A 22,881-nucleotide genomic window follows, 5' to 3' on the forward strand; every position below is an offset into this window, starting at 1 on the left:
ATGTATTATGCTTGGCTGGAAAATCCCAAAAGTGTACATAAGGTAAGGATCAACCTTGCCAGGATGTCACCTTCACTTCTCTGTGTGTCTGAGCAGTGGGTGCAGGTAAGTGCCAGCTCTTGAGGAGGAGTGAATTCATCTGTAGGGGCCAGACATTTGTGGACGGTCCTTCTGCCTCACTTTGCCCAAAAGAAACAGCAGTGATTCCTTGAGCAAGAGCCAAGAGGAGCTTTTTCTGTTCAAGAGGGAACGCCGTGGGCTTGGGACACGGGCAGCATCCTGGATGACAAGCGGATACAAGGAATGGCTTCTGGGAATCCACCTGTAGCAAGCTCCCAATACTGTATTTTTTCCATCTCTGGTGGCTTATCAAGAGGGTTTATTCTGGAGTGGAGGATGGGGAAGAGGGCCAAGGAGGGTATTCTCCACATTGTGACTTGTTTCCTTTTTGTCTCAGGCACGGGTGGTGTTCTGTGTTGGGGCAGATGTAGGTAAGCTTGGCTTTGAGCTTGTGTGTGTAAAGCCAGACTGCTGATCTGCAGACCAGGAGGGGGACAAGGTCTGGTGGCCAGAGGAATTCCCACCAGCTGCTCCTGAACTTCAAAGTGGGAAAACAATCCAGCTGTGGGCAGTATGTGCAGAGGTCTGTCCTGATCTGGATCCCTGAAGCTCTTCCAGCAAGAGTGAGCCCAGCAGGTGAGGGCTCAGCTGGGAGGAGGAGTTCTGAAACCTGACAGCATTTTTCCCCATTCCCAGTGTTTCACAAGGAAAATGTTCCTCTAGTGACTAAGTCTCAGCATTACCCAGGGGATTTTTAGGACAGTTTTGAACATGTCCTGATGTGGAGCAGGGATTTTCTTTATTCGTGAGTCATGTGCAAGCCAGGATAGAACGAGTGAATGAGCAACCAGGGGTATAAGGAATCCTATGCCCCAGCACTCATGGCAGTGTGGATGTGTTTTCAATGGCACTGATCCCACCCATCCAAAATGTAGGTGCTAAAACGTTCTCAACGTAGGATTTTCACAAAAAATGTTGACTTCATGCTTCTTTGGAGGGAAACAGACGGCTGAGCCAAACGACAGAATCGGAAGTCACAAAACATCTTAGTTTGGGTTGTGCCCTTTGCAAATAGTGACTCGGGAGCTGCCCAAGCGCATGGTACAGCCCCTCCTTCAGAGGTGCGATATTGAATTAAAAGCCATGAGCTTAAATACTGTAGCTTGATTTAAAAACAAGTGAGGGTTACACCACCTTGTCCCAGCAACAATCATGTCTTTGGCAGAGAGTCGTGCTATGGTACCAGCTCTTTGATTCCAGACTCTGGACAGTCTTGAAAGTCACTCCGAGTGGATCTGAGAGTAAACATCAGCACTGACCATGGAAGCTGGCTGGGAAGTGGATTTGGGTCCTGTGGCCAGACCTCTGGTTTGCTTCTGGGCTTGTGTTCTCGTTAATGGGGCTTGTCAGCCTGTCTGTAGGCAGGCAGGGCATGTGCACATTTGGCTGAAGAAGTTGGAGGAGAATTCAGGTTGGAAGGAGACTTTGGAGCTTCTGTCCAAGCATCCAGCTTGGAGGTGGCCTCTGGCTTGTTGGTGACATCCATCTTCATGGCTAGACCAGGTCACCTGGGGCCTTGTGCAGTCAGGTTTTGAGCCTCTGTAAGGGTGGAGCTTTCACCACCTCTGCAGGCCCCAAGTCCAGTGTTTATGGTGAAGGATTCCAAGTGTGTGATTTCTGGGTGACTGATCCCCTGGAAATCAACAGCTCTGGAAGTACTTCCAGTGCTCAGAGAGCAGAGGAGTAACTGACATAGGATTTTTCCTCCTGCGTGGCTGGGACTCGTTTGTGACAGCAGGAAGATCAGTGATTGAAATGAAATGAAATGAAGTCTTGCCATTTCCAGGAAGCAAACCTGAGACTCATGATGAAAAAAGCAAGTCTCAAAGACTGCTTTTCCAACCAAACCAAGCTGGAGTCCTGCTTGACAGAAAGGGGTTGGAGTAGGGAGATGGGACTGTATGACCTTTGAGTGTCCTTTCTAACCTAAACCGTTCTGTGATCCTACAAAATCCAGCTCCAGGTCCCAGAACTTTTGGTGGGCTTGATGCGTGTGTTGATGTGGACTTTGCCGGTGCTTCCTGGTGCACTTGGCCTCATTCTGGCCTTGTCTCTTGTGTGGACTCCACCTCGTTCCACTGACCTGTTTACCAAGATTCCTTCGCAGCTCCTCTCTGCACTCCTTTGTCCTGTCTGCACTCGTTTGTCCTGTCTTTGCTTTTCCATGGGTCCCCTGTTCCTGGTGGGATGCTGAGCTGCTGTGCTCGGGCTGGGCTTGCAGCCATCTCTGGTCATGCTGGCTCGCAGTCTTCATCAGCCTGTGTGCCCTCCCGGGGGAGGAAAGTGCCACTCCTGTCCTTGATAAGCGTTGGCCTCCATCCTGCCAGATGAAGGGTCAGATCATAGGGTGGAGCTCTTGGAAGGAGTCACGCTGTCACGCGGACCTGGCTGAGGTTTTTCTGTCCCTGTGTAGCACAGAGAGCAGCTGCTCCTCGCTGTGCTGCGTCCCACTAGGGAGGGACACATTGAAGTGGGAAGAGCTGGGGTGTCTTTGCTGTTGTCACCAAAAACCTCTGAGGCTTCCAGCTGATGTGGTGGTCCCAGCTGAGCACACTGAATCCATTTCCTCCTTGTAGACACCAGGGGTTTAAACTGCAGGACAAGCTTTAGTGCTTGCTTAAAATAGGGAAGGTAAAAAATAGGTTATTTTAGGGAATTTTCTGCATGGAATCCTTTAGCTGAACTCCAGTTTCAAAGTCCGATGAGCAGAGTTGGATAATAGTAACAATAGAATAATAAAAATCAGAGCAGAGTGGGAGAAAGGGGAGATGAGGGCATGGGGGATGGGTGCCAGAGGGCTGCCACAGGGTCGGTGCTGCTTGCTCCTGGACCTCATCCCATGCATGTGGGGACACCATCCTCCTGCCCCCTGTTTGACCATCTTGGGTGCTCGGCACAGACCACACTGTCTTCCCATATCCTAAGCAAGCTCATGGGTGCTTCGGGGAAGGTGGCCAAAGAGCTGTGGCTGCAGGTGGGTGGTACCTGCATACACCTGGGGTAGGTTCAGCTTCCTTAAGCAGCACCCCTGGAGTTTGGGTTGAACCAGGGGACAGGGACCCAGCTCTCCTCATGGATCTGTACATGAAGCAGCCCTTAACACAGACTCCTTAACATGCCAGTGTTTGGGATTTTAAATGAAAAGGGGTGAGCCCATCACAGCTCAGAAAACTGAAGGTCCTTGTCTAGGCTGATAAGGGACACGGCAATGTGCATAGCATGAGCCCATTGGTTGCTGCTTGACTGCCTGCTCTCAGCAAAGATTACCTGCCCTAAATTTGGTTCAGGCTACTTCTCCTCCTCCTTCAGCCTTAAGTTCTGATATTCCTCTTCTTCTCCCTGCGGACCATGCCAAGCAGGGTTGGTGCTTCTGGAGCCCATGGCAGGGGAAGGAGCAGGAAGCAGCCTGAGCTGGAGGTGGAAGCTGTGTGTCCCTTATGCACCTCCCAGCCTGCAGCACCCTCAATGCCTGCAGTGGGTAGGAAACGTCACCCCGTCCTCTTGCTGTGCATGCCTGACCTCCAAGCTGGGAAGCTGGGACATGACAGTATGAGCCCACACCCTTCTTTGGGAGCTGAGTCTCGTAGAAGGTGCTTGTTTGGCTTGGTGAGCTGGTTTGGGGCTGTTCCCAATAGAGGAGCCAGCCCTGAGCTCCACTCACAGAACCGAGCTCAGGATCCCTCTGAAGCCTGAACTCTCCTGGTGTGTGGCAGACAGCTGGCTCACCAATCCCGCTTTGCCAGTGCATGGAGGAGCGCTGGGAAAGCCAGTGCAGACTAATGCTTTGTGTTGTGTCTGTGGGACTGTCTAAAAATGCCCTGAATCTGAGCTCTCTTGTACCCCAAATGTGTGTCTATGTATCTTACATCCTGTATGTGTCTATACAGTGTATAAAAGTGAGTGGAGCACTCACAGAGTTGCCACGGGCACAGAGGAGTCAGAGGGGAGTAACCCCACGAGTTTATTACTGCCATTACCTTTGTCAAATGCTGGATTAAGGCAAAGTTCTCCTTCCTGTGATAAAACAGGATAACTCTGATGGGGCTGTTCGGCCTCTCCCGTGGGAGATGTGAGCTCCAGAGGCACCTCTGTGCTCCCCAGAAACTCTTGGGACGGCCCTTGGATTCTCTTGAATTCGAGACCACATCAGCAGGTTGAAAGGTGATGTTTTCCTGGCACTTATCAGGGCCCCAGCCTGCCCTGTGCCATCCGGACATCATTCTGTGAGGCAATAAAGCACTCAGTGAAAGTGCCCAAGCTGACCCAGCCAGTGACACACCTTGTTTGCAGAGTTTAAAGTGAACTTTCTCTTCCAAAACAGAAGCAAATTGCAACTCCAAGAGGTATGAATGGCAGAAGGGAGAAGGTTATAAAGGCGACACCCCTGGCTCCGTCCCTGTCCCCAGCCCCCTCCCAGGTTGACAGGTGCTCCTTTGCTCTTGCCTGTCTTTATTTGCCAGTACACGAAACAACCTTAAACCACGGAGCAAAGCAGCCAGCCAGGTTCCTCTCCATCCCAAGGGCACAGAGCCCATCCCCGGGTCCTTGTCCCTCCGTTTGCAGGAGCTGATGGCTTTGGGGGCACCCAGGAGCTCTGTGAGCGTGGGGAAGGGAAGAGCAGGGATGGAACATAAAGCAGATCTTCCTCGTTTCCCACTGAAATTTCCTTTAGCAGTCAGAAGAGGGTTGGGTGTTTTCTGTCTTCCCTTTTTTTTTTCCCCTTTGGGGAGTGATTGTTTATCAGTTACAGTGTCAAAATGTTCCAGATTTTATTTATGTTCCTTTAGCGTGACCTGTTTCTAAATTTATTCACCTTGTGCAGTCATGTGGTGGGGCGATGGGGTGCTTGGGTAAATTGGGGCTGGAAATACCTTCCTGGGACATGTGATGGGTGCTGCAACTGGAGGAGCTCTTGGGGGGAGCAGCTGAGCTGAGGCGACTCCAGCAAAGGGCAGGTTTTCAGTCCTCCCCACGCTGCTTCCAGGGGACAAAAACTGTTTTCTGCCCCAAACAAACCCTGCTTTGAGGGCACTTTTCTACCTCATTTAAACACTTTGGGGGTGGCTGGCTGGGCTTTGCCCATCTGTGATCGCCAAGGCTGTATTTGGTGCCCTCCAAGGTGCAGGATGCCAAGCTCCCAGTCGGTGGAGAGAGCCTTGGGCTGAAACCAGCGTGCAAATCCCACGGGATTTGTTTGCTCTAGCGAGCTTCCTGGGTCTGTGCTGGCACACAGCTGCTGTTCTGCTGTGCCCTCATCCTTTGCCATCATCTGGCGGCACATGAGAGAAGGCACAAGCGTGACGGGAGGATGTGGCTTGGACTTTGTTTGGCCAGGCTCTCTCCTTCCCCAGATCTGTTGGTGCTTCTGCAAGGAGACAGGTTAACTTGGGTTTGGCCTGGGACACTTCCAGGTTTTTCAGACGGTGCTGGAAAAGTATGACAGTACACCAAGTCTGTCAAGGGCTTTTTTCCTTTCCAAGTGTTTTGGTTTGTTTTCTTAACACCTAAAAATGCCCATCTGCAGAGGGAACAGGAGCAGAGCCTGTTGGCAGCTGCCTCATTCTGGGCATGGGAGAGCTGGTATGGGAGTACCTCCATAGTGCTGGCATTGGTGTCACCAAAAGGATGGGGAGAAATTGAAGAAGAGGTAGAAAAAGGAAACCATTGCTGGTTGAGGGCTGAACAACACAGCTGATGTGGGGATTTAGGTCTCAGACCATTCAGACCATGGAAAGATGAAGAGGTGTATTTGATTACAAGGCCAAAATATTTTTCAGAAAATATTTGGGGTATTTAGAGGGCAGTGGCTTCCCCTGGGGAGAGGGAAATGGGCTGGAAGTCCAGGCTGGGGCTCGTTGCTCAGAGCAGCGGTTCTGAGAGCAGAGCCAAGGGACGGGGTATCACTGTGTCCTGTCCTGGGTGCCACTGCCAAGAGAGGGGTGGCTCTGGTGTTGGCCTCATGCCAAGAGAAGCAATCTGTATGGATGGGAAGTGGGACAGTGATGTAGCTGGAATAGTGGGAGAGCTTTAGTGCTTTTTTGTTCAAGGCAGGTGGGTGCCTTCAGCAGTGGCTGCGTGGAGCTGAGGTACAGGGGAGGAGGCAGCTCTGTCCCCTGCTTTGGCAGTAGAGCTGAGACCTCTGTAACCTCAGCCGAGGAGGTGTTTGGGCTGCAAGTGATGACCCTGCTCACCTCTCTTCTTTCCTTTTTCTAGTCATGGGACATCTTTTTTCGCAACGCCAATGCTGGAGCTGCTCCAGGCACTGCTTACCAAAGCCCCCCTCCACTGACTCCCAGCCTCTCCACCCTGTCCCAAGCGCAGTCCCTGGTTCAGGCACAGCCTAACGTGGATAAACTGGTGGAGGACCATCTTGCAGTGCAGTCTCTCATCAGGGCATATCAGGTAGGTGGACTTTGTGCCGAGGAGGGTCGCGTCCTTTGTAGAGGGGCTTGCGGTGGCTGAGGGGGGCTGGATTTAGTGTGAGTGATCCGCGTGTTTGCATGGAGAGCACGCAGGATAGGAGCTGGGCTGCCTGGTTTGGAATAGGAGCAGCTGATCTGTTGGGGCAGAAGCTCAGCTGATGCTTTGCCAGACAATAGGAAGATTAAAGCTTTGTCATCCAAACAGGGTGGCAGGGAGGGGGAGGTCTTCTCCACACAGGGTAGTTTGCTGCCTTCTGGAATGCTGCTCCTGTGCCGTGGGCTCCTGCCATGCTTAGCAGTGGCATGGAGCACCCATCCTGCTTCCCCCCTGTTGCTGACAGAACTTCCAAGGTCCTAAAAGGAAGGCTCAGGAAACGTTGCCACGTGATTCGCAACCTGATAGAGGCGTCTGGTGCTGATGGGCTGCAGCTCAGACCAATGCTGTCAAGTCAGCCTTCTGGGAGAAATGAATTTGGAGCAGGAAAGAAACATCCTCTGGCTGGGGGAAGGCCAGCAAGTATTTTAACTTGGGAGAACATTTAAGTGTGTTTCTACATCTGTGTTACAGTTTTACTTTTTGCTGTGCTCTGGTTTATCAAGTATGGGGGCTGTAATTATGGCTGTGGTGAGAAGTTAATGAAGCCAGATGCTGTGCAGTTGTGACCGTGAGCTTCTCACGGGTTCCTGTGATGAAGCACTTGCAGTGCTGTGCAGTTGTGTTCAAAAAAGTGGTGTGCCTGCTGAGGTATGGGGAAAATCCAGTGTAAAAGGCTGTGAGTTAGGGCAGGAGCTATAGCACTGGGCGAGTCCAAAGGTCTGCCCAGCCTTGGCCCTGCTCTCTGGCTCCAAGATAGTGCCCCTGCCCTGCCTGCCTCTGCAGCTGCAGCGCTGATGTCAGCATCGGGACCTGTTTGCGAGGGCCTGCATGGCTGATTCCATGAGAGATGACCACGCTGCCAGCTCTCAGGCAGCCCCTGCCAGTGGAGCAAGCGGGCAGACGCCGAGTTTGAACGTGCAGTGACTGATGTAGTTGGAGGCAGAAGCTCAAAGTCAGTGATTTGAACACAAAATCCGTAACCTCTTCAGCATGCTCGTCTCTTCTTCAGGCTCTGAATGGCAGCGCAGGAAGATGATGGCTCTTGGATGTATTTTTCTAAGCTATTTGTAGTGAGAAATCCACCTCCCTCCGTGCCCTGGTGTCACAGTAGAGCTGTAGCTGCAGCGGGATGTGCAGGTGGGGAGGTTCAGGATGGTATATGGAGGTATGAAAGAGTAGGAAGGTGAAGGAAGCCCTGCATGTGATTGGTAACCTACTTAAAACATCACACAAGAATTTCTTACTTGGATCGAGCTTGGTTTTCCCTGTGATTATAGGTGAGCAATTACTACTCCGCTGCGGCATCAGTGAGGACTCCTTAATTGCAACTGTGTTTGCATGTCCAAGTCATTATTACTTTTGAGTTGTGGAGTGGTTTGGCTTGGCAGAGGTCTTACAGACCATCTGGTTCCCACCTCTCTGGCACGGGCAGGGACACCTTCCACTGTGCCAGGTTACTCCAAGCCTGGACCAGCCTGGCCTTGAACACTTCCAGGGATCCAGGGGCAGCCACAGCTTCTCTGGGCAACCTGTGCCAGGGCTTCACCACACTCACAGGGAAGAATTCATATAATCCCAGAATACTTTGTATTGGAAGGGTCCTTAAAGCTTCTCTTGTTCCACCCTGCTCCCCCCCTGCCATAGGCAGGGACACCTACTGCAACCTTCCAAGTTGTTCCACAAGGCACATGCGACCTGGCCTTGAGCACTGCCAGGGAGGGGGCAACCACAGCTTCTCTGGGCAAATTGCCTCTTCATGTGCCTGTGATGCTTAGGAGGAGATCATCAGTGTGAAGTTACTGCATCTGTAGAGAGGAGCTGCTCGAGTTGGGCACTGGGAAAGCATCAGGAGACCCTTACACCCCGTCTCTGCTGTGCAGGAGCTTCCATCGCCCCGTACCCCTGCCAAACCTGGTGTGAGGTAGAGCAGTCCTGCTGGCTGCTGGCACTCTCCTGTGTGCTGTAGGTGACACTAAGCCCAACTTCTCCAGGCTTCAGCTGCAGCTAGAATTGGGGTAGCTCTGCACAAAATGTGAAGAGGGAAAGTCTGAATGAAATTTTCTAACTTCTTTTTTTTTTAGGAATGTTTCTTCAATTCACTTGTTTTGATGACTAATCTGTGTTGTTGCTTCCAGGTCAGGGGTCACCACATTGCAAAGCTTGATCCTCTCGGCATTAGTTGTGTAAATTTTGATGATGCACCAGTAACTGTTTCTCCAAACGTCGGTGAGAATTACTCTGCAAATTAATTCTAATGTAATTTAACTTTTTTACCCCTCCCCTCTTTTGTTTTTCTCTCCCTTTTGGTTCCTGTTCTCCTTTCCATTCCTGGTGCATTTCATAGATTCGAGGGCATCATGTAGCACAACTCGATCCACTGGGCATCTTGGATGCAGATCTGGACTCCTCCCTTCCAGCCGATATTATCACATCCACAGACAAACTGGGTGAGGGCTTTGAGAGCAGTTGGTGCTGCATTGCTTGAGCTCCCCTCTCTTTCACAGCTTCTTAGGTAGATTGCTTCACAAGTCGGGGGTCTGAAGTTTCCTTAGTAATGATCACTCTAAAATTGTAGTTGCCGGCAGCAGCAGCAGCAGTGCAGTCCTGCCACCCTCCGGCTGTCACCCCAGTACTCAGCTCATGTTTCTTCAGCCAGTGCCATCACTGATCGTGCTGACCCAGAAGCAAAAAGCCCAGAAGGGCTGGAAGCAATTGCATCTCCTGGAATTGCAAAGCAGAGAGGTTTTGTGTTGGTGAGAGCTGGAGGTCTGTTCTCTCAGCTCCTCTTGCTGCACTTGGGGATCCTCAGAGCTGGGGGTGAACGTACTGGGTTCATCTCTGCAGGGCTGAGGCTGCCCTCCTGAACTTCCAGCTTGCCCCAGCATCTCTAAATCCTTTAGCTGCCTTTTTTCCAAGACTGAGCTATGAGTCCCTACTGGTGATCATAACAAGGAAGCTTTGGGATGCATTCCTGTCCAAGTAGAGAGGCGGAAATCCAAATGTGTTTGAGTGAGAGCTGCATGGGTGTTGTACAGAAGTGTGTGTGTGGTCCCCAGGACTTGAAATCCTGATCTGAAAGTGCTTAAACCCAGCACCTCTCCATGTGCCTTAGAGCTGATTTCTGTAGTTTGCTACCATTCTCCCAGCCAGGATGAGGTTGCTGAACTCTGCCACCTCACTGGTGCTTCCCAGGGTGGTTCCCTGGCACTCCGAGTGCTCCAGAGGCATGCTCCTGCTCCTAACGTAGAGTAGAACAGCAGTGATGATTACTAACTTCGCCAATTGAACCAGCCAATCAGAATGCACGGTGCATGTAAATCACCTTGATTCCTTATTCGTCTGCCAGCACAGGGACACCAGCCCTGGACCTGTTGGACCTTCCGACAGGATTACAGTGTACCAGGAGCAGTAGGGAAGGGAGTAGGTTTTGGTTGGACCAGTTCACTGGATGGTGAGGAAGCTGCTTCATCCCACAGTCTGGACTCTGACATGCTTCTCTGGAGGACCAAACCTTGGCTGAACCTCAGGGGCAGTCCAGCTCCAGCTTGGAGCATGTCCTGTGCCTGAGATATTTTGATGGCAAGAGGTGGGGAGATGGTGGCTGTGAACCCAGCTGTGGGAGAAGACGTGCTCATAGTCAGCACTGCGAGGAAAGCAGGGAGACTTTTTAGGTGAACTTGGAGTCACTTATCATGGTTGGGTAGTGGAGAGGATGAGGAAAGGCTTTTCCAGCTCAGGGTTTTTAGCCTCTGCTGTGGGCACTACAGTTCTGAAGCAGAGCAGGAGAGGAGAGCCCTGAAGCCTTATGCCTGGTGGATGCGTATCCCTTTTGAGAGTAGAGCAGGGCCTGGATGAAACCCAGAGAGAGTCAACTGTGAGTGGTGGCAGTGACAGCTGTGCCTCAGCAGGAAAGGGAGCTGGGTGTGGGGAGCAGAGTTACCGTGCTGCTCAGGAAGTCATAGACTGACAGAATGGTCTGGGCTGGAAGGGACCTTAAGAGGTCACCTAGTCTAATCCCACTGCCACAGGCAGGGACACCTTCCACTAGACCAGGTTGCTCCAAGCCCTGTCCCACCTGTCCTTGGACATTTCCAGGGATGGGGCATCCACAGCTGCTCTGGGCAACCTGTGCCAGGGCCTCACCACCCTCACGGGGAAGAATTTCTTCCTTATGTCCAATCTAGCCATGCCCTTTGTCAGTGTGCAACCCTTGTCCCTTGTCCTGGCACTGCAAAGCCTGGTAAAAAGTCTCTCTGCTCCTTTCCTGTAAGTCCCTTTATACACTGAAAGGTCACAACAGGATTTCCTGGAGTTTTCTCTCCTCCAGGCTTGACACCCCCAGCTTTCCCAGTCTATCTCCATAGCAGAGGGGTTCCAGGCCTTCAAGCATCTCTGTGGCCTCCTCTGGACTTGCTCCAGCAAATCCATGTTTGTCTTGCCCTGGGGACCCCAGTGCTGGAGGCAGCACTGGTGGGGTCTCACCTGAGTGAAGCAGAGGGGTAGAACGCCTCCCCTCAGCCTGCTGGTCACACTTCCGATGCAGCCCAGGACATGTATGGATTTCTGGATTGTCAGTGCACGTGGCTGGCTCATGTCCAGCTTCACATCCACCAGGACCTCAAAATCCTTCTCTACAAAGCTGCTTTCCATCCATCCATCCATCCATCCATCCATCCATCCATCCATCCATCCATCCGTGCTGGGACTGGGGATTGCCCCGGCTCTTGCATTGAAAGGTCACAACAGGATTTCCTGGAGTTTTCTCTCCTCCAGGCTTGACACCCCCAGCTTTCCCAGTCTATCTCCATAGCAGAGGGGTTCCAGGCCTTCAAGCATCTCTGTGGCCTCCTCTGGACTTGCTCCAGCAAATCCATGTTTGTCTTGCCCTGGGGACCCCAGTGCTGGAGGCAGCACTGGTGGGGTCTCACCTGAGTGAAGCAGAGGGGTAGAACGCCTCCCCTCAGCCTGCTGGTCACACTTCCGATGCAGCCCAGGACATGTATGGATTTCTGGATTGTCAGTGCACGTGGCTGGCTCATGTCCAGCTTCACATCCACCAGGACCTCAAAATCCTTCTCTACAAAGCTGCTTTCCATCCATCCATCCATCCATCCATCCATCCATCCATCCATCCATCCATCCGTGCTGGGACTGGGGATTGCCCCGGCTCTTGCATTTGGCGTTGTTGAACTTCACGAAGTTCACATAGTCCCTCTCTTCCCGCCTGTCCAAGTATGTATGTCCTGTATGGCATCCTGTCCCTCCAGCATGTCACTGCAACACTCAGTGGTGTCACCTGGCTGAGGGTGCCCATCATTCCACTGTCCATGTCATCGATGGAGGAATTAAACCCTACTGATCCCAGTAGAGAGCCTTGAGAGACACTGCTCCTTACTGTTCTCCACTTGTACATTCAACTCACAGGTCTGCTTGAGGGGAAGGTCAGTTCAGAGGGAAAGTCAGCTCAGAGAGCTGCTGAGTCTGCTGGTTCCTCAGGAGCCAGGTATGTTCCAGCCATATCCTGGCTTCAGAGGATGCAGAGCCCAGTGTGATCCAAGAGCAAGTCTTTCCTGGCAGCGCCAGCCATCATCCAGGGGAAGCAGTCAAGGCTCCATTTTTCCTGCTTCCCCGGGGTGAGTTGCCACAAGCCAAGCAGTGTGTCCTAGTGTGGCTCACCGTGGTGGGAAGCATTCAGGCATGGCTAGTCCATAGGTCTTGGCTGGAAGGAACCTCAGCATGGGTCTGAGCAAGCCCTTAAGCTTAATCTCTGTTCCTTTGGGGCTTTCATATTAAAATACCTGTCATTGTGGCTGCTGGTGTTGATTTGCTTCCCAGGAATCCATGAATTCATAGGAAATAATGATTATAAATATCTGGGGGCAAGATACAATGGTGGCAGCTGCCAGCTCATGCTGAGGCTGTGTCTTGCGGTAGAACCCCAGACTCAGGTGGCTAGAGCTTAGCAAAGGACTTTTTTTAATCTTGCTGTAAGTATTATTTATACTGAGTAGATTTCCCCCTGGTATTCTTATCTTGGAAAACCTCATCTGGTCAATCCTAACTATAACTGGGTGAACTTAGCTTGCCAATAGTGTTCAGGAAGTGGGGAAGGAGCTGCGGTGGTGCAGAACACAGAACTCCAGCTGGGCCTGAGGTTGGGTGTCGCCTGCTTGTGGCAGAAAAAGCCAATTTCTAAGCAGATCCTGCTGGCTTTTTTTTGCTTTGAAAGAGTATGTGACACTTGACAGGGCACTTAATAACAGGAGTGGTTTTGAAACTTGGAAACAATCTTGTTTCCTCTTTCTGAACAGTGAAGTCCTTTAAAGGTCAGCTTTTGTGGTGTGATCACTGTTGCCAACAGTTTAAGTGACAGTGCTGTGATTCAAAGGAGTTGGATGGTTAGTCTCAGAAATTGATCCTTCTTCTCAATTGCCTTTTGTTTAGCAACTGGTTTGGTTCTGGTTTGGAAGCCCTCTTTGGATTAAGCAGTGTGATCTTTGGGAAAAGTGTCAGAGGGAGAAAACCTGCCCAGGGCTACTCGGTCAGAGGAGTGGTGGGGCTGGAGCCACCAAATTCCCCTTTCTCTTGTCCTTTCTATTTAAAAAACAAAGTAATCTCATCCTGATCTTTCACTGCAGCTGGTCTGGCATGGTAAGTGTGTAAAACAAGGACAGGATGACTACAGGAACTCAGTATGACCCTGAAAATAGAAAGAAAGAAATAGTACCTTAGCACGCTGAAATCTGGGTGGTGTGTGGAAGGCTGTGTGTGTCTGTCCCCCTGTCTTTCTCCCTGTGGAAGGCTGTCTGTCTGTCTTTCTCCCCATGGAAGGCAGCTGCCTCTGCCTCATGCCAAGGGGAATTGATGGAAATCCTCCTCCAGCTCAGGAAGAGCCAGGCAAGCCCCTGCAGGGAGCTGGGCTTGAAGTGCTCCCATCTTCCTTTTCCCCACTTTGTCTGATTTTCCCTGCTGACCCAAAGGACAAGTGTTTCCAAGGCCTTTTTTGTAACCCAGGTGAGATTGAGGCACTTGGGTCACCTAAGCTAGCCGGGCAGGCAGTGCTGGTGCTGTCTGCTTGCCCACTGCTCCAGTGTGCCGGTGCTCCCGCCCACACCGAGCGTGCTCCAGAAGAGACGGCTGTGCCTGCCTGCCTCGTGAGCTGCCAGCTTATTAACACCCCAGTCCTCCTCCTCTGTGCAAAGGCAGCACCCTTACCTTCTTGGGCTGACCTTGAAATCCTCCCAGTAGCACGAGCAGAGCAAACCCTGTGGAGCAGGTGTTGGTGGGAGGCAGCTCCCTGCTCTGCAGAGGGTCCCAGTCCCTGTGATGCAGCTTGGCAGGATGCTTTTGGTCGTGGCAGATGAAGATGCTAGGCCACCCCCTCTCCCATCAAGGTGTGAGAGGAGATCTCAAACCATGCAGCTCAACTGCTCCCCAGTGTCAGATGCCGCCCTTCCCCTCCTGTTCCTCCCTCCTCTCATCAGACTTCCCACTAAGATTTCTCTTCTGCCTAGCGTGTAGTCATCCTCCATCCTTGCCCTTTTGCTTCTGATGGATTTTGACTGTATTTTAAATACTGTATTTTTTTGACTTGTGCTTTCCATGACTAGTTTTCACGGTTCCAGGGTTTTTTTACTAACTTTGACTGCGTCTCTCTATCTTCTCCCTTTCTGCACCCCCTCCCTCCCTGCCCCCCCAGACCTCGCAGTGTTCAAGGAGCGGCTGAGAGTGTTAACAGTAGGAGGTATGCAATTAATGAGCCCTTAACCCTCTGGAGTGCAGGACTCTCTTTGAATAGGTTATTCTGGGCATGAACTGAGCTGGTAAAGTGGACCCCTCCCATCTCCCACCACTCCTGAGTTTTGCGACGTTTTATTTTTAATTTCTACTCAAAGTCTTGATGTAGGTGTGTGGTTAGTGACACTTTGCCTTGTAGAAATCCTCGTTTTGAGCCTTGCTGGCCTTTTCTATACCATGTTTGCATGCCTGGCTTGCTAGAGTACATGTTTTGTTGTGAATATTAATTTTACAAGGCCTCAATCTCCCTCATTGGTTCAAGGCTCCTAAAAATCCAATCTGTCTTCTCCTGGTTTTCTCGCAGGGAAAATTCGGCAGCTTGTCCCTTGTCTTCCTCCATCCAATGGTGCTGCTGCCTATAAATACTGAATGTTGTTAGAGCTGGCAGGCTGCAGCAAAGCAGAAGCAAAGATGCTTAGATGTCCTAAAACTCCCTGTAAAATCTGATACTCCCTAAAGTGTGCCAGGGTGTCTTCAAAGCATCACAGCAGAACAAGCCAAAACCTTGTGCTGCAGGTCTGCAAGCTTCAGCAAATTACTGAGGATTCCCTGAAACCCTTCAACAGGCAGTTTGTGTGGGATGCTCCCTGCTGCATCTCTCCCGGATTTCTCTTTGCATGGGAACCAAAGAGAAGCCCCAGAGGCATGGGGCCAAACTCAACTCCTGCCTGGTTCAATGTTCCTAGGCATAGCTCCAGAGCGGAGCTTCTGGGGCCGGGCTTTGTTCCCTCTCCTGGGACTCTGGTGTCCAGGAGGGTGGCGTGAGCAGCAGAGGGGATGGACAGCAGTGGCAGCCAGGAATGTGTCCACTACAGGCTGACTGGAGTGTTCCCAGTCTCTGGAATTGCCCCTCAAGGCTGCACAGGGATGAGCCATGACCAGCCCCATTGTCATGGAATCACAGACTGGCTCAGGCTGGAAGGGGCCTTTCACACCATCCAGTCCACTAGAGCAGGTTGCTCCAAGCCTGGCATTGAACACTTCCAGGGACTGGGCTGTCTACTGCTCACTGTCTGTTCCTGACCAGACAGCAAGGGACAGACTTTTAAGATGGAGTTCAGGGAAGGGGCCAGCGCAGGAGGGGCCAGTTTTTTGCCTCCCATTCCATGAGGAAGGTGGGTTACACTGCCCTGCAGTGTTTAGATGACGTTCCCCATCCCCTCTCTAAAAGAACCTCCAGATGGGATCCTGGGCTGGTTTGGAGGAAGCTGGGAGGAGTAGTGGTATGTGTCTCCTCTGCAGCTCCTGCCCTGGGTTTAGGAAACACCTTGGGACCAGGCTTTGTTTGGGAGCGTGGGAGGGATGAGCAAGAGACCGAGAGAGGTGCCAGGGCTGTAGACCCCCTCCTTCATCCAAGCTCCTGCTTCAGAAGGGTCCTTGGACTCCCCAGTTCCTGGCCCTGCTTCTGCCTTTCGGCATCAGTTCAGCAAGGTCAGCACTGTCCCTCCTCCTCTGTGCCTCAGTTTCCCCAAAGACAACCATGAATTTCAGTGGGTAGTGAGGCACCTCTGATGGCTTTGGGGTACAGTGGGACTCACCTGCAGCCCTAAATCCCAAGGCTCGAGGCCTGCTTGGCCCCTCTCCAGGCCCAGCCCAGCTCCCCATAGCCCCCATACCATGAGTATAAGCTGCCTCCAAACCTTCAGCTGCCAGCGCCAAAGGGAGGAGGTTTGCTGAGCAGACCTAGGCAAAAACTCTAATTAAAAAGCTGTTGATTGGGGTGAAAGGGTACCTGGGCAGCCAAACCCCTGAGTGGCTGGGGGCCGCCCTGCTCCCAGGCTGAGCTATTCAGGAGAGTCTGTCAGAGCCCTGTTGCCTTTTCTCTTCTTTGTCTCTCCCTCCTTGGGGTTTTGTCTGTTTGGTTGTGTGTGTTTTAACTGTTCCCTTCTCCGTGTTGACTCCATTTTTAATTCCCACCATGTGCCAATACCTGCAGAGTGCTCGGTGACTCCTCAATTCCTGTTTCTTTTCTCTCCCCTCTGTTACAATTTGTGGTGTATTTTTTGTGTTCTTGGGGCTCCAAACTCCCTGACTCACCATGGATTTTAATTGCCTGTTTCCATGCATATACATTGCTTTGTGGTTAATTTCCTGCGGTGCCTTCCGTAATAACTCCTTGTTCTGTGCTTAATGTCTTTTTGTTTAATTATGGCTTGGTTTTTATCCCTATAAACCTCCTTCATGCTTATTATTTTTTTTATGCTGCTTTTTTTTGTCCCTTCCCCACCTCTCCCAAATGCACCTGACGGCATCCCCGGCCCTCTTCCTTCCTTCTTTCTCGTGCTTGTCCCACCCATGACAAATCCTGCAGGCTTTTACGGTCTGGATGAATCTGACCTCGACAAAGTTTTCCACTTGCCCACAACCACTTTCATCGGTGGAAATGAATCGGCTCTTCCACTCCGGGAAATCATCCGTCGGCTGGAGGTGAGGAGGGGAGGGGTCTGGCATAGACCTCTGTGCAGCCAGGGGCAGGGGCAGAGCGGTTGTCTTTGGAAAGTCCTGGGTCAACCTGCACATTGTAAGATTTTCAGTTTGGGAACTGCTTCACAGCACTCGCTCCACTCACAAGAGCCACCTTGAGTAACCTGCTCAGCTCTGATCGCCTCCAGCTTTCTGCTGCATTGCAGCAATGCACTTGGTTTGCCCAGGGTGGAGCAAACCCCAGGCAACTGGATATTGCCTTTTTTGAAACCTCTCCAGCTATGCTTTCCAGTTTGAAGCAGCAGCTGGTGCTGGCAGAGCACAGGAGTGGGCTGGAGGCCAGTGGTCCCCTCTCCAGGCACTGCAGCAGTGTTACTGTCCAGCATGGGGGTCCATCAGAGGGTCTTGGTGCAGTTGAGACCCCTGGGGCTGGGGCTTCCAGCTCGTGCAGGCAGTTCCCCTCTTCTGCCAAATTTCATCCCCTCCTGTGCTTGGACTGATTGCAGGCAGCTCTCAGGCACGCTGCAGGCTGCTCAGATGGTCTCTGCTGAGACTAGTTGACCTTGGAAGAAACAAAACTGTGCCAACATCTTAGTTCAGCTGCAGGAATGGGCTCCCCATGTATCGCGGGAGGAGCTTCTTCTGATTCTCCCCTGCCCTGTGATGTAGGATTTTGGACTGCTCACAGGTGATGCCACCAAGAGGGAAAATCTCTCCTCTGAGGTGGATGTAAAGGACCCGAAGGGCTGATTGTGGGCCCCTCAGGGAAGGGGAATTAAACAGCTTGATGCTGGGTCTTGTGCACAGTCCGAGCTGCCCTGCCGCATCCCTTTTCCTGGGCATGCAACTCAAACAAGGCTCCTAAAGCAGGGCTGTTGCAGGGCTGGCAGCTGGGGTCCCCCTCCAGCTGCCAGGCATGAGGGTTGGTGTCTCTGCTGGCACAGAAGAGCTTTTTGGATTAAAGGGTAAAGGGGGGAATGAAGAGCCCCTGGCCCTGTGACCCAATGGGGTGCTGCAAGTGCCTGTCCTTTGGGGGTTTGAGGTGCTGAAGCCCTGGCTGTTGTCTGATGGCCCCCCATTTCCCGTTGGGGCAGATGGCATACTGCCAGCACATTGGTGTGGAGTTCATGTTCATCAATGACCTGGAGCAGTGCCAGTGGATCCGGCAGAAGTTTGAGACCCCAGGCATCATGCAGTTCACCAATGAAGAGAAGCGCACGCTGCTGGCCAGGCTGGTCCGCTCTACCAGGTACCCTGTGGGGGGCTTCACCTTCTCCATGTCTTCCCCAGGAGGTTTGCTCCCATCCGGACTGATGCAGTCACCAGCTGAGTCACATCTTGACATCATCTGTTGCCATCAGCTTAATGAGCAGATTGACGCCAGTGAGCTGCCAGCCTGGCAGGCTCAGGTGCTGGCAAACAGCCTGCAAATGTGGATGATCCTGAAAGAAAAGGTCTAAAAATAAGGACCAAGTGCAGCACGGTGTTAGAGTGGGGGGAAATGGCCAGCTGAGCTCTGTGGGAAGACACTGAAATGACTGCTGTGTGCTGCATGGTACCAGCTTGAGCATCAGTCAGTGCTGTGGCTCCCTTGGTGCAGTTCCCATCCCTTCTCTGGTTTCTGCCCTCAGCTGCAGCGCTGGCACTGATCCCTGCCTCCCTTTGCCTGCTAGGTTCGAGGAGTTCCTCCATCGGAAATGGTCTTCGGAGAAGCGTTTTGGTCTGGAGGGATGTGAAGTGCTGATCCCAGCCTTAAAGACCATTATTGATAAGTCAAGTGAGAAGGGAGTGGATTATGTGATCATGGGGATGCCCCACAGGTAACCTTGCCTCAAGCCATGGTGCTGCTTGGTGTAGGGAGGAGGTGGGGAGATACTGCCAGAGTTTGGTACTGGTGGGCACACTGGTTTCTGCCATCACCTAACTGGTCTTGGTTGGTGATGAACCTCAGCTGGAGAGCTCAGACCTTGGCTGCTCTCTGCTCATCAGAGTCTTTCCAGCTTGTTCGTAAATTCGTCTGGAGAGGGGTGGTGGCTTGAGGGCAGAGCTGGAATCATCGTGGAATCCCAGCACCTGCCCACTCTGGGGCATCTCAGCAAGTGTGTAGGATGTGGTGTTGGCCAAACCATCCCTGTGTTGAGGGATCTTCAGGCTCCTTCTGGGAAGCCTCCATCTCTGGGTGACCCCACAGCCATTGCAGGAGTCGTGGGCCATGGCAGTGGGGGTTGTAGGTCACTGTCAGCACTCAATGGCCATCAGCAGCAGTCTTGCTTTTGCAGGGGACGCCTGAATGTTCTTGCCAACGTGATCAGGAAAGAGCTGGAGCAGATCTTCTGCCAGTTCGACTCCAAGCTGGAGGCTGCTGATGAGGTGAGCTTCTCCCCTGCCTGCAGCGGGTTCCTGCTGCCTTCCCTGAGCAGTGCCCAAGGGATGTGACTGAATTGTGCCACTGCTTCTGGTGTCACTCAGCGGCACTGGTGTTGCAAGGATTTCCACGTTGCAAGCACACCTGGGTGATGGGAGTCTTTGTAGAGGTGCCAGTGCTGGTCTGTCCTTGCCTGTCCTGGGGGTGACGTGTGCCCTGGCTGCTGCTGGTGTCTCCAGCACAGGCTAGGCTGTTGGCAGCTCTCCAGGGCATGAAGCAGCCTTGGGGTGGATGCTGAGAGGAGCGGAAGGTGGCCAGGAGCAGAAGTTAATTTGTGCCCCTGGTCCCCATCTGGGGTTCTAAAGCAGCTCCAAAAGCTCTGTCGCTGCAATAAACTCATGCTCCAAAGCTTCAGCATCATAAGCTGGGATGATTTGGATTTTGGGAAGCTGGGCTGGGCTGGCTTGATCCTGTCATGACCTTCAGTGGGATTTCAAGGTGAGAAAGCAGCAGCCCGTGGCCTCGAGGTGCCCTGACGGGGTACCTGGCAGCGTACTGGGAATGGTGCCATGGATGGTCGTGCTGCCACAGTGTGGGTAGAGCTCAGACAAGTGTCACCTGTTATTCAGGGTCTTTGCCGAACCCACCACACTTGCTTCATTCCCTGCACCTTCAGCTGTATTTAGATGGGCTGGATGCATGTAAGTTGGTGGTGGTTTGGCACCTGGAACAGGCTTTCCTGGGTGCCAGTTCAGCTCCTGCAGTGAGTGCCTGCTGTGTTGTGACAATACCTCCAAAAAATGCCCCCCTCTTCCAGCCTTGGGGTCAGCACTCCTCTGTCTCCTTGCACATCCCAAAAGCCACTCATGCTCCTGGGGGGTGACTCTCTTCTCCCTTCTGCCAGGGCTCCGGTGACGTGAAGTACCACCTGGGAATGTACCACCGGCGGATTAACCGTGTCACTGACAGGAACATCACCCTTTCCTTGGTGGCAAATCCTTCTCATTTGGAAGCAGCTGATCCTGTTGTTCAAGGCAAGACTAAGGCAGAGCAATTTTACTGTGGGGACACGGAGGGGAAGAAGGTGAGTGCTGCTCAGATGCGTGTAGTGAATGGATTTTGATGGAGACAGGCTGGTGGAAAAGTGAAGTAACTTGTCTGCTTTTTGTTTGATGTGCCCCTTCCTCTGCTGTCACCCTGACTTTGCTTCCCCATCCTTCTCCTCTGTCTTTGGAGATAACTTTGGGAGGGGCTTGCCCACCCTAGGCTCCCATTGCTGCTTTCTTCATCTCTGAACTGACTTAAGCTGGGCTGTGTGCACAGCAAATGCACAACCCCTTATTGGAAGACAGGGACACGAGGAGCACTCCAAGGCAGTCCAAGCACCACACCTTGGACGGCTTGGCAGCAGGATCTCAATGTGACTAGAGATAACCATTCCTGGGACTGGGAAAGCTGGAGCTGGCAACAGGAGGCAGCTCTCCACACCCCAGTGGGAAGGGACTGTGGGGAGCTGTTTGCTGTGTGATTCACTGCAGACCTGTCTCCAACCCCAAGAAGTGGAAGAGTGAGATCCAAAGTGCTTCCCTCCCTCCTACACCCCAAGGGCTGGATGTAAATAGACAGATCTTGTCCTCGCCTGGCAGGCGGTGTCCTCAGCCAGCCCTGGGATGGTGACAAAATAACGTCAGTGGCTCTGAAGCTCCTGGGCCCGCTCCTGCCCATGGGGCTTCTGGGCTGAAATTGTGAGGGAACAGGGCTTTCTTCTCTTCTTCCCCCAGTGAGAAAAAAGCTTTGCTTTGCAATGTATGTATCTGGGAATGGGACTTGCTGCCCAGCTGGGACATACCAGGTGGTGTTTTGCTGTCTTCTCAGGGTGCCCCAAGGGTGCTGCCCTTGCTGGGGTGGGGCTGGTGTCCACAGCCTCTGCCCAGTGGTGTGTCAGCCATGGGTGACTCCATTCCCATCCCCTGGGAAAGAATTGGATGTGTTGATGAGCTGCTCCATGTCCTTTCCAGGATGCTGAAAGCTCATAGGGAGGAGAGCTGGGCCCCTTCCTGGTTGGTGTCCTGCTCGCTGTCCCTGATGACTGCCGTGGCTTCCCCTCTCCCAGGTGATGTCCATCCTCCTGCATGGAGATGCTGCATTTGCAGGGCAGGGCATTGTGTATGAGACGTTTCACCTGAGCGACCTTCCCTCCTACACCACCCACGGCACTGTCCATGTTGTGGTCAACAACCAGGTGAGGAGCAAATCCCCTGTGCCTGTGGGCCTCTGGCAGAGCTGTCTCTGCAGGCTCTGGGCCAGGGAGTAGCTGGAACCAGCAGCAGCTGTTTTCCTGCCAGTGGTCCTGGCAGGAGCCCTAACCTGCGGTCAGCAGAGGGTACTTCTCACCCAGCTGCTCAACGGCAGCAGCTTTTGAGCCTAGTCTGGTGCAGAGGTGATAGAACCTAATGCTCAGTGTGCGAGGTCTGACAGGGCTGATCCTGTCTGCCACCACGGAAACTGAAGGCATTTTGCTGGTACCAGCCTGTCCCCACAGGTGCAACAGGTACCAGGATGTGCCACTGTGTCCAGACACAGGAGACAGGCAGGTTGTGCATCCACAGCCCAGCTGCAGCAGCTGAGCTGCCCTTGGAGCTGTGTGGACAGTTTCCTGGGCCAGCAAAGCGCAGCTGCCTCACGCCAAGCCAGCCGTGACATCAGTGTCCAAAGAAGGAGCTGCCTAACAAAGCCGTGTCCCAAATCCAGTTGGTAACACTGTGCTCATCCTGTTTCCCCTCACCTGCTACAGATTGGCTTCACAACAGACCCGCGGATGGCCCGCTCCTCCCCGTACCCGACCGACGTAGCCCGTGTGGTCAACGCGCCCATCTTCCATGTCAATGCAGATGACCCTGAAGCCGTTGTCTATGTGTGCAATGTGGCAGCAGAATGGGGAAGCCCCTTCCACAAGGACGTGGTGGTGGATTTGGTAAGGAATGTGGCACAAGTCCCTGAAGCTGGGGTGTGCTCGAGTCCTTCCTGGGCTGTTTGGGACCCTCCCTCATATATGATCCAGGTAGCTCCCGAGTGCTTTTGGCCACAGGCAACTGTATTCAAAGGCTCTTTCCTTTCCTGGCAGGTTTGTTACAGGCGCAATGGGCACAATGAGATGGATGAGCCCATGTTCACGCAACCCCTGATGTACAAACAGATCCGGAAACAGAAGCCAGTGTTGCAGAAATACGCAGAGCTGCTGATTTCCCAGGGGGTGGTAAATCAGCCGGAGTACGAGGTACCATCTGTGGGGCCTGAAAGGAAAGCTGTAGGTGGCATTTCCACGGGAAACTACTTAGGTGGTTCAGACCTGGGTGTGAACCATGTGCAGGGCCCACCTGGGCCCACAGGAAACATGGCTTGTGCTTTGTAACCTAAAGGTGGCAGAGCTGTGCTGGGGCTGGGCGTGCGCTGCAGACCTGGCAGTGATGGAGTTTGGAGCCAAGGCTCATCCTTCAACTGTGCCAGCTCTGAAAAAGTGCAGGAACATGTAGTTCAAGGATTGCCTGTGATCAGTGTGGAACAGGCCATGCGGCTCTGGGCCACTGCAGCACAGGCACATCCCAGCGTTCAGGATTGCTGTGGCCACGGATATCTGGGGCAGGTCCTGTCCCGGT

The 22,881-nt window shown here is 52.7% G+C and overlaps 1 protein-coding gene across 1 annotated transcript in view; it reads left to right on the top strand.

Moving 5' to 3' along the window:
- OGDH (oxoglutarate dehydrogenase) overlaps positions 1-22,881 on the top strand; it is a 30,374-nt gene that overhangs the window by 236 nt on the left and 7,257 nt on the right. Inside the window, exons 2-13 of the mRNA XM_008638950.2 lie at positions 1-42; positions 6,334-6,522; positions 8,775-8,865; positions 14,339-14,383; positions 16,748-16,863; positions 17,955-18,109; positions 18,534-18,680; positions 19,140-19,230; positions 20,130-20,309; positions 21,339-21,467; positions 22,020-22,199; positions 22,350-22,502. Coding sequence (XP_008637172.1) covers positions 1-42; positions 6,334-6,522; positions 8,775-8,865; positions 14,339-14,383; positions 16,748-16,863; positions 17,955-18,109; positions 18,534-18,680; positions 19,140-19,230; positions 20,130-20,309; positions 21,339-21,467; positions 22,020-22,199; positions 22,350-22,502 — 1,518 coding nt within the window. The remainder of the gene's footprint in view (positions 43-6,333; positions 6,523-8,774; positions 8,866-14,338; positions 14,384-16,747; positions 16,864-17,954; positions 18,110-18,533; positions 18,681-19,139; positions 19,231-20,129; positions 20,310-21,338; positions 21,468-22,019; positions 22,200-22,349; positions 22,503-22,881) is intronic.

The sequence above is a fragment of the Corvus brachyrhynchos genome, unplaced genomic scaffold (assembly GCF_000691975.1).
Source record: "Corvus brachyrhynchos isolate BGI_N302 unplaced genomic scaffold, ASM69197v1 scaffold141, whole genome shotgun sequence".
Taxonomy (NCBI): Eukaryota; Metazoa; Chordata; class Aves; order Passeriformes; family Corvidae; genus Corvus; species Corvus brachyrhynchos.